The 11676-nt window shown below is 38.8% G+C and overlaps 1 protein-coding gene across 1 annotated transcript in view; it reads left to right on the top strand.

Moving 5' to 3' along the window:
• XPO1 (exportin 1) overlaps nucleotides 1-11676 on the top strand; it is a 443161-nt gene that overhangs the window by 87644 nt on the left and 343841 nt on the right. The window contains exon 3 of the mRNA XM_053712052.1: nucleotides 1389-1490. Coding sequence (XP_053568027.1) covers nucleotides 1389-1490 — 102 coding nt within the window. The remainder of the gene's footprint in view (nucleotides 1-1388; nucleotides 1491-11676) is intronic.

The following is an 11676-nucleotide window of genomic DNA, read 5'->3' as shown; positions in this document are numbered from 1 at the left end:
CATTGTTTGTTGTCTACTCTGGACAGAGGAGAGGCCAAAAGGTTTCGGCATCTTCTCTTTCTTTTTGGCTGAGAAGCATAATCCGTTTAGCTTATGAGACTTCTGGCCAGCAGCCTCCTGAAAGAATTACAGCTCATTCCACTAGAGCGGTAGCTTCCACATGGGCTTTTAAAAATGAGGCCTCTGTTGAACAGATTTGTAAAGCGGCGACTTGGTCTTCGCTTCATACCTTTTCTAAATTCTACAAATTTGATACTTTTGCTTCCTCGGAGGCTATTTTTGGGAGAAAGGTCTTGCAGGCAGTGGTGCCTTCTGTTTAAGTTCCTGCCTTGTCCCTCCCTTCATCTGTGTCCTAAAGCTTTGGTATTGGTATCCCACAAGTAATGGATGAACCCGTGGACTGGATACACCTTACAAGAGAAAACATAATTTATGCTTACCTGATAAATTTCTTTCTCTTGTGGTGTATCCAGTCCACGGCCCGCCCTGTCACTTTAAGGCAGGTGTTTTTTATTTTTAAAGTACAGTCACTACGGCACCCTATAGTTTCTCCTTTTTTCTTGCTTGTCTTCGGTCGAATGACTGGGGGTGGCAGTTAGTGGAGGAGCTATTTAGACAGCTCTGCTGTGGGTGTCCTCTTGCAGCTTCCTGTTGGGATGGAGAATATCCCGCAAGTAATGGATGAACCCGTGGACTGGATACACCACAAGAGAAATACATTTATCAGGTAAGCATAAATTTTGTTTTTCTCCATTAACATGCACACTCAAGATTTATGATTTAAATTGAGTGATGCCTTCAACAAAAATACAATTTAGACACTCCACAGCACTATAAAAGTCTTATTCCAAAATTCACGCTTTACAATACTTTTGTAAGACTTGAATTTTGGAATAACAGATGATTTTATAAACTATGGTGCTGTGGAGTTTCTAAATTTAAGATTTCACAATAGTGTGCAGTGACTCTAACAACGTGCATCATCAGTTTGTGCAAAGATTTAACCCTATACTGCTATGCCCAATGCATAATATAGTTGTCTACGAATATACCGAGGCCTAAAAGTGATCCAGCCACACCAAGTTACATTTTATGTGCAGTTGACAGCAGCCAGTAGTAGGGAGCGCAACCATGGGTGTATTGAGTATTCTAAACCAAGGTGACAGACTAATTTTAAGGCACCCGGGTTTTTCAACCCTGAGTTTAACATGTAGTTACTTAAAGGGACCAGAATCGGCCACCATTTTATTTGGAGGAGCCAATCCTGACCTTTTCACTTGAGTAGACATAGTTGCCACCATAATTTTCTTAAGTATTTAGAAACTAGTGTACATGTATAAATCTCACCATGCTTAGAATGACTGCCTTTTTTTTCTGGTTTCCTTTAGCAAAGAATGGCTCAAGAGGTATTGACCCACTTAAAAGAACATCCTGATGCTTGGACAAGAGTTGACACAATTCTAGAGTTTTCACAGAATATGAACACCAAAGTAAGCTTACTGATAAATATCCTTATACTGCATTTCCCTGTGCTTTTGCTTCCAGAAAAGTGTTTTAATCAGCTTTTAATCTGTCAGTGTGTTTAAACAAGTTCAGTGTTCTCCCCTAGACCTATTTAATGGGAATACCACCTGGCTGATTTTACTGACCAACCGGCTAACATTAGCTAATATAAGAGATGTTTCTATATTTTTGCACAAATTATCATTAAATCAATTTGTTATGCAGTTAATGCGTGCTTTGGATAGCTTAAGTAACAGCTGAAAAATTATTTGTGGAGAACACTGACGATGTATAACTTTTTTTCTTATTTGATTAAATGATTTGAAAACTTAACCTGGTAAATTTTTGAAAACAAAGTCGATTAAGTTGTATTAGTTTTGTTATGTACTCCTCTCCCTTCCACTCGCTTTTAAATGCACAATTTGACATAATTTTAAACAAGTGTGTTTGGTTTCAAATGGTATTAGATCTGTACAAGTTACAGTTGCCAATATTTAAAGTGCCCAATTTCTAATCATTCCGTCTATGAAAAATTAAATGTCCCTGTTACAACTCACATTTAAAAAAGCTTATTAGCCTGTTTATTATAAAAGTAAACAGTAACTCCAAGTAGAAATTTTCTATATACACCATTTTTCTGATTCTGAATTTTTTTATTTGGTGGTTAGTTTATTTTTCTCCTTTTCTTTGGAGTTTTAAATACAAGATCTCACATTTTGTACATAATGTTTAAAACATGATCGAATACAGAAGATTATGTAATGGGATGCCAAATGTTATATAAAATTTAAACACGGAACAGTAGTTTTTTATTTTTACAAGCCTGTTGTAATTTAAAATGTATTGTCTAGTGCTACTGATGTTTGCAACATTATAGAAATTATGTTGATAATGTCTGGTTGCATATCGGTTACTGCATCAATTATTTGACTTTCGTTGATAGTTTAAAGGGATATGAAACACAATTTTTTTTATTTTTTTTTTCATTCTAACGGTGGTGAGTCCACAAAAAAAATTCCCCACCAGGAGGCGGCAATGGCACCTTACAGAAAAGGTTGAAAGTGATGGTAAATCCTAGTGTTTGTTAAACGCTTGTATTTACCATCACTAAAAATCAAGGGGAGTTTCATTCATCAACCTTGTAAAAACGGGTGCTAAACTCCGGCCGCCTATGGCACAACGATCTTCCACCAATGAGGTGTCATTTGTCAGTTGACACGCATCACTATTTGTTCAGCTGTGCAAACGTTGCCTCATTGAAGGAGATTGTTGTGCCTTGGGCAGCCTGCGCCGCTGAATTTAGTGCTGTGCAACCGCACAGGGTGAGTTTAGCCCCCTTATTTACAAGGTTGATAAATGAAACTCCCCTTGATTTTTTTGTAATGGTAAAACCTAGCGTTTGTTAAATGCTTGGATTTACCATGACTTTAAATATCTCTACTACTTCCGGTTCCCTCCCAGTATTTCTTTGTCTAGTTAAGTATTCTCTCCTTGGGGCCTTTAAGGTCTTCAGGCCTGGTTCTTCCACTATACTCTCTTTTCAGTCTATCATGTTGGCAGTATCCTACTCGATCATCAGAGTGGTTCTTGTAGTGTTTAGGATGAAAGAGGTTTTTTTCATTTTTGAATGGAAAGACATTCATCTCTGTATTGTACAGCATGTCTCTTCTTGGGTCCAAAATAACCATTTTGGCTTGGTAGTTATTACAAGGGAGAAGTTTTAACTTTTTTTGTTTAAGCCTCAGACGCACAGTCCTGGTCTAGTTTAGATGTTCAGCACTTCTATGTGAAGTCAGTCTTACGGTTTAGGTCTAAGGACATTTTTCCTTTTATCTATAATGGAGTTTTGTTTCAGAATTGATAGCCTATCTCAAGAAGTATTTACTATAGGTATATCTTAGTGTTCAGATAGGAGTTATACACGGTATGTTCGGATTTCCCAAGTAAGATTCAGGAATGCTGAATAAATAATTAAAGCCTCTGGTTAGTTCAAGTCCCTTTGTTTTGTTCTTCTCCTTAGAATTTGATTATAGTTCTTATTATTTTTTTTTTGCAAAGTCAACCATTTAACTTGGTTCTTTTACGAAATCTTTCAGTTGCCTCTTTTAGAGTATTTCAGTAGAGCTTGTTTGCAGAAGTTACTTCTCATTCATACTTTTTTTTTTTTTTTTTCGGTAGGCCCTTTCTTTTTCCTCCTGTTCTTGGCTAAATGAAATACGGGGAGGGAACATGAAGTGGAGGAGAGATTTAAGCATTTTCTGTAGGGTGACTTTGCCTCCTCCTGCTGGCCAGGTGAATAATTCCCATCACTAAGGATTTTCATGGACTCACACCACCAAGAAAGAAATGGATTTATCAGTTAAGCATAAATTATGTTTCTTTCATGTAATTAACAAGAGTCCATGAGCTAGTGACGTATGGGATATACATTCCTACCAGGAGGGGCAAAGTTTCCCAAACCTTAAAATGCCTATAAATACACCCCTCACCACACCCACAAATCAGTTTTACAAACTTTGCCTCCAAGGGAGGTGGTGAAGTAAGTTTGTGCTAGATTCTACGTTGATATGCGCTCCGCAGCAAGTTGGAGCCCGGTTTTCCTCTCAGCGTGCAGTGAATGTCAGAGGGATGTGAAGAGAGTATTGCCTATTGAATGCAGTGATCTCCTTCTACGGGGTCTATTTCATAAGGTTCTCTGTTATCGGTCGTAGAGATTCATCTCTTACCTCCCTTTTCAGATCGACGATATACTCTTATATTTACCATTTCCTCTACTGATTCTCGTTTCAGTACTGGTTTGGCTTTCTACAAACATGTAGATGAGTGTCCTGGGGTAAGTAAGTCTTATTTTCTGTGACACTCTAAGCTATGGTTGGGCACTTTATTTATAAAGTTCTAAATATATGTATTCAAACATTTATTTGCCTTGACGCAGAATGTTCAACTTTCCTTATTTCCAGACAGTCAGTTTCATATTTGGGATTATGCTTTAAATTATCATATTTTTTCTTACCTCAAAAATTTGACTTTTTTCCCTGTGGGCTGTTAGGCTCGCGGGGGCTGAAAATGCTTCATTTTATTGCGTCATTCTTGGCGCGGACTTTTTTGGCGCAAAAATTCTTTTCCGTTTCCGGCGTCATACGTGTCGCCGGAAGTTGCGTCATTTTTGACGTTATTTTGCGCCAAAAATGTCGGCGTTCCGGATGTGGCGTCATTTTTGGCGCCAAAAGCATTTAGGCGCCAAATAATGTGGGCGTCTTATTTGGCGCCAAAAAATATGGGCGTCGCTTTTGTCTCCACATTATTTCAGTCTCTTTTTTTCATTTGCTTCTGGTTGCTAGAAGCTTGATGTTTGGCATTTTTTTCCCATTCCTGAAACTGTCTTATAAGGAATTTGATCTATTTTGCTTTATATGTTGTTTTTTCTCTTACATATTGCAAGATGTCTCACGTTGCATCTGAGCCAGAAGATACTACAGGAAAACCACTGTCTGCTGGATCTACCAAAGCTAAGTGTATCTGCTGTAAACTTTTGGTAGCTATTCCTCCAGCTGTTGTTTGTAATAATTGTCATGACAAACTTGTTAAAGCAGATAATATTTCCTTTAGTGATGTACCATTGCCTGTTGCAGTTCCCTCAACATCTAAGGTGCAGAATGTTCCTGATAACATAAGAGATTTTGTTTCTGAATCCATAAAGAAGGCTTTGTCTGTTATTTCTCCTTCTAGTAAACGTAAAAAGTCTTTTAAATCTTCTCTCTCTACAGATGAATTTTTAAATGAACACCATCATTCTGATTCTTTGGACTCTTCTGGTTCAGAGGATTCTATTTCAGAGATTGATGCTGATAAATCTTCATATTTATTTAAGATGGAATTTATTCGTTCTTTACTTAAAGAAGTACTAATTGCTTTAGAAATAGAGGATTCTAGTCCTCTTGATACTAATTCTATACGTTTGGATAAGGTTTTTAAAGCTCCTGCGGTTATTCCAGAAGTCTTTCCTGTTCCTAATGCTATTTCTGCAGTAATTGCTAAGGAATGGGATAAATTGGGTAATTCATTTACTCCTTCTAAACGTTTTAAGCAATTATATCCTGTTCCGCCTGACAGGTTAGAATTTTGGGACAAAATCCCTAAAGTTGATGGGGCTATTTCTACCCTTGCTAAACGTACTACCATTCCTACGTCAGATGGTACCTCGTTTAAGGATCCTTTAGATAGAAAAATTGAATCTTTTCTAAGAAAAGCTTATCTATGTTCAGGTAATCTTCTTAGACCTGCTATATCTTTGGCTGATGTTGCTGCAGCTTCAACTTTTTGGTTGGAAACTCTAGCGCAACAAGTAACAAATCGTGATTCTCATGATATTATTATTCTTCTCCAGCATGCTAATAATTTCATCTGTGATGCCATTTTTGATATTATTAGAGTTGATGTTAGATTTATGTCTCTGGCTATCTTAGCCAGAAGAGCTTTATGGCTTAAGACCTGGAATGCTGATATGGCTTCTAAATCAACTCTACTTTCCATTTCTTTCCAGGGAAACAAATTATTTGGTTCTCAGTTGGATTCTATTATTTCAACTGTTACTGGTGGGAAAGGAACTTTTTTACCACAGGATAAAAAGTCTAAAGGTAAAAACAGGGCTAACAATCTTTTTCGTTCCTTTCGTTTCAACAAAGAACAAAAGCCTGATCCTTCGTCCTCAGGAGCAGTTTCAGTTTGGAAACCATCTCCAGTCTGGAATAAATCCAAGCCTGCTAGAAAGGCAAAGCCTGCTTCTAAGTTCACATGAAGGTACGGCCCTCATTCCAGTTCAGCTGGTAGGGGGCAGGTTACGTTTTTTCAAAGAAATTTGGATCAATTCTGTTCACAATCTTTGGATTCAGAACATTGTTTCAGAAGGGTACAGAATTGGTTTCAAGATGAGACCTCCTGCAAAGAGATTTTTTCTTTCCCATGTCCCAGTAAATCCAGTGAAAGCTCAAGCATTTCTGAATTGTGTTTCAGATCTAGAGTTGGCTGGAGTAATTATGCCAGTTCCAGTTCCGGAACAGGGGATGGGGTTTTATTCAAATCTCTTCATTGTACCAAAGAAGGAGAATTCCTTCAGACCAGTTCTGGATCTAAAATTATTGAATCGTTATGTAAGGATACCAACGTTCAAGATGGTAACTGTAAGGACTATATTGCCTTTTGTTCAGCAAGGGAATTATATGTCCACAATAGATTTACAGGATGCATATCTGCATATTCCGATTCATCCAGATCATTATCAGTTCCTGAGATTCTCTTTTCTAGACAAGCATTACCAATTTGTGGCTCTACCGTTTGGCCTTGATACAGCTCCAAGAATTTTCACAAAGATTCTCGGTGCCCTTCTGTCTGTAATCAGAGAACAGGGTATTGTGGTATTTCCTTATTTGGACGATATCTTGGTACTTGCTCAGTCTTTACATTTAGCAGAGTCTCATACGAATCAACTGGTGTTGTTTCTTCAAGATCATGGTTGGAGGATCAATTTACCAAAAAGTTCTTTGATTCCTCAAACAAGGGTAACCTTTCTGGGTTTCCAGATAGATTCAGTGTCCATGACTCTGTCTTTAACAGACAAGAGACGTCTAAAATTGATTACAGCCTGTCGAAACCTTCAGTCTCAATCATTCCCTTCGGTAGCCTTATGCATGGAAATTCTAGGTCTTATGACTGCTGCATCGGACGCGATCCCCTTTGCTCGTTTTCACATGCGACCTCTTCAGCTCTGTATGCTGAATCAATGGTGCAGGGATTACACGAAGATAAATCAATTAATATCTTTAAAACCGATTGTTCGGCACTCTCTAACGTGGTGGACAGATCACCTTCGTTTAATTCAGGGGGCTTCTTTTGTTCTTCCGACCTGGACTGTAATTTCAACAGATGCAAGTCTCTCAGGTTGGGGAGCTGTGTGGGGATCTCTGACGGCACAAGGAGTTTGGGAATCTCAGGAGGTGAGATTACCGATCAATATCTTGGAACTCCGTGCAGTTTTCAGAGCTCTTCAGTTTTGGCCTCTTCTGAAGAGAGAATCGTTCATTTGTTTTCAGACAGACAATGTCACAACTGTGGCATACATCAATCATCAAGGAGGGACTCACAGTCCTCTGGCTATGAAAGAAGTATCTCGAATTTTGGTTTGGGCGGAATCCAGCTCCTGTCTAATCTCTGCGGTTCATATCCCAGGTGTAGACAATTGGGAAGCGGATTATCTCAGTCGCCAAACGTTGCATCCGGGCGAATGGTCTCTTCACCCAGAGGTATTTCTTCAGATTGTTCAAATGTGGGGGCTCCCAGAGATAGATCTGATGGCCTCTCATCTAAACAAGAAACTTCCCAGGTATCTGTCCAGATCCCGGGATCCTCAGGCGGAGGCAGTGGATGCATTATCACTTCCTTGGGAGTATCATCCTGCCTATATCTTTCCGCCTCTAGTTCTTCTTCCAAGAGTAATCTCCAAGATTCTGAGGGAATTCTCGTTTGTTCTGCTAATAGCTCCGGCATGGCCTCACAGGTTTTGGTATGCGGATCTTGTCCGGATGGCATCTTGCCAACCATGGACTCTTCCGTTAAGACCAGACCTTCTGTCACAAGGTCCTTTTTTCCATCCGGATCTGAAATCCTTAAATTTAAAGGTATGGAGATTGAACGCTTGATTCTTGGTCATAGAGGTTTCTCTGACTCCGTGATTAATACTATGTTACAGGCTCGTAAATCTGTATCTCGAGAGATATATTATAGAGTCTGGAAGACTTATATTTCTTGGTGTCTTTCTCATCATTTTTCTTGGCATTCTTTTAGAATACCGAGAATTTTACAGTTTCTTCAGGATGGTTTAGATAAGGGTTTGTCCGCAAGTTCTTTGAAAGGACAAATCTCCGCTCTTTCTGTTCTTTTTCACAGAAAGATTGCTATTCTTCCTGATATTCATTGTTTTGTACAAGCTTTGGTTCGTATAAAACCTGTCATTAAGTCAATTTCTCCTCCTTGGAGTTTGAATTTGGTTCTGGGAGCTCTTCAAGCTCCTCCGTTTGAACCTATGCATTCATTGGACATTAAATTACTTTCTTGGAAAGTTTTGTTCCTTTTGGCCATCTCTTCTGCTAGAAGAGTTTCTGAATTATCTGCTCTTTCGCGTGAGTCTCCTTTTCTGATTTTTCATCAGGATAAGGCGGTGTTGCGAACTTCTTTTGAATTTTTACCTAAAGTTGTGAATTCCAACAACATTAGTAGAGAAATTGTGGTTCCTTCATTATGTCCTAATCCTAAGAATTCTAAGGAGAAATCATTGCATTCTTTGGATGTTGTTAGAGCTTTGAAATATTATGTTGAAGCTACGAAATCTTTCCGTAAGACTTCTAGTCTATTTGTTATCTTTTCCGGTTCTAGGAAAGGCCAGAAAGCTTCTGCCATTTCTTTGGCATCTTGGTTGAAATCTTTAATTCATCTTGCCTATGTTGAGTCGGGTAAAATTCCGCCTCAGAGATTTACAGCTCATTCTACTAGGTCAGTATCTACTTCCTGGGCGTTTAGGAATGAAGCTTCGGTTGACCAGATCTGCAAAGCAGCAACTTGGTCCTCTTTGCATACTTTTACTAAATTCTACCATTTTGATGTATTTTCTTCTTCTGAAGCAGTTTTTGGTAGAAAAGTTCTTCAGGCAGCGGTTTCAGTTTGAATCTTCTGCTTATGTTTTTTGTTAAACTTTTGGGTGTGGATTATTTTCAGCAGGAATTGGCTGTCTTTATTTTATCCCTCCCTCTCTAGTGACTCTTGTGTGGAAAGATCCACATCTTGGGTAGTCATTATCCCATACGTCACTAGCTCATGGACTCTTGTTAATTACATGAAAGAAAACATAATTTATGTAAGAACTTACCTGATAAATTCATTTCTTTCATATTAACAAGAGTCCATGAGGCCCACCCTTTTTTGTGGTGGTTATGATTTTTTTGTATAAAGCACAATTATTCCAATTCCTTATTTTATATGCTTCGCACTTTTTTTCTTATCACCCCACTTCTTGGCTATTCGTTAAACTGATTTGTGGGTGTGGTGAGGGGTGTATTTATAGGCATTTTAAGTTTTGGGAAACTTTGCCCCTCCTGGTAGGAATGTATATCCCATACGTCACTAGCTCATGGACTCTTGTTAATATGAAAGAAATGAATTTATCAGGTAAGTTCTTACATAAATTATGTTTTTTGCGATTCATAAAGAGAATACCATTTTAAGAAAAAACTTCCAATTTACTTCTATTATCAAACTTGCTTTGTTCTCATGATATTCTGTGTTGGAGCACTAATGGCAGAAAATAGTTCTATTGCAAATATATTTCATTCTTGCAAAACTGCTGCCATAAAGTTCCCCAGAAATTGACTGGCTCCTAAGCGTATGTCCCTGCTAAGACAACGGGAAAACAATTGTTAATAGAAGTAAATTAGAAAATATAAAATTGCATGCTCTATCTGAATTATGAAAGAGAAAAAAATGGGTTTTCTTATTACTTTAAACCTTATAAGTGCTTGCCAATTTTTTTTTGTCTACAACTTTTTTTGCTTCTGATACATGTTATTAATGTTTAAGTTAATTTGTCAACAGTCATTTTAAAAACTCAAAATTGTCTTGTGAAAATTGACATTAAAGGAACAGAAAGAAAGCAACAGGTAAAATAACTTCATTTCTTTTTAAAGACACGATGAGTCCACGGATCATCATCCTTGTGGGAATACACCTCCTGGTCAGCAGGAGGAGGCAAATAGCACCACAGCAGAGCTGTTATAGCTCCTCCCTTCCCTCCCACCCCAGTCATTCTCTTTGCCTACGTCAGTGATAGGAAGAGGTAAAGTGAGGTGTTAGTTTTAGATTCTTCAATCAAGAGTTTATTTTAAAGTAGTGCCAGAGAGTTCTACTTTGTCCTGGGGTGTAGCCTGGTTCAATTTCAGTCTCTACAGTAGAGCTTTGATGGCTTTAAAGCAATGGGAACTTGTGGGACATGATTCTCACTGCGCCTCCCATATTTGTGCTGCCCTATATCCTTCAGTCTGAGGTATCCACTAACTCAGCATTTGTTTCTTTCTCAGGCCAATGTGAGGGAGAGGACCTCTCAAGATTGGGAATTGCCTTCCTGCCAGGCAGTGGTGGAGGTAAGTTCTACCTTTCTGGGACATAAGGAGACTCAGTTTTTTTATTTAAAGAAAAAGAAAAAAGCACTATGGAACATAAAGGGTTAACAACAATGCCTTTTTTTATGTTGGGTATTTTCTTCAACTTTTATGTGAAAAGTTTTCTGGGCAGTGTTATATAGCAGGCACTGGGGCTGGAGATGTGTTGTATTATTTTGGCTCCGGTGGTTTCACTTGCTGTTTTTTCCCAGAGGGGAGACATTGAGCTTTAGGTACGCCCACGATGGGCGGGGCTTCCTGTATTTGCGCACCACTAAGTAGAGCGCTGTTTCCCTGACAGGATTAGTTCGACATAAGCTGGGCTACTTATTTGTCTCTAGAGCGGCATGTAGTATAATTTCATGCGCTTCAAGTACAGATACGTTAAGTCCGGTCTGGGTTTGTGAGCTGCACAGTGTGACTGAACGGACCTGCATAGGAATCAAGGGGATCCGGTGTCATTTTGCACGGTAGGAGCACCTCAGCAGATTGCTGTGGTGCAGAGGTTTATTTTGTGAAGTCAGTTTTTTAGTCTTTGCTTAAAGGGACATGAAACCCAATTTTTCTTTCATGTAATTAGCAAGAGTCCATGAGCTAGTGACGTACGGGATATACATTCCTACCAGGAGGGGCAAAGTTTCCCAAACCTCAAAATGCCTATAAATACACCCCTCACCACACCCACAAATCAGTTTTACAAACTTTGCCTCCTGTGGAGGTGGTGAAGTAAGTTTTTGTGCTAGATTCTACATTATGCGCTCCGCAGCAGGTTGGAGCCCGGTTTTCCTCTCAGCGTGCAGTGAATGTCAGAGGGATGTGAAGAGAGTATTGCCTATTTGAATTCAATGATCTCCTTCTACGGGGTGTATTTCATAGGTTCTCTGTTATCGGTCGTAGAGATTCATCTCTTACCTCCCTTTTCAGATCGACGATATACTCTTATATATACCATTACCTCTACTGATTCTCG

Source organism: Bombina bombina, chromosome 4, assembly GCF_027579735.1.
Source record: "Bombina bombina isolate aBomBom1 chromosome 4, aBomBom1.pri, whole genome shotgun sequence".
Taxonomy (NCBI): Eukaryota; Metazoa; Chordata; class Amphibia; order Anura; family Bombinatoridae; genus Bombina; species Bombina bombina.
The sequence above is the reverse complement of the archived record's forward strand: the minus strand, read 5'-3'. Positions and strand labels throughout refer to the sequence as shown.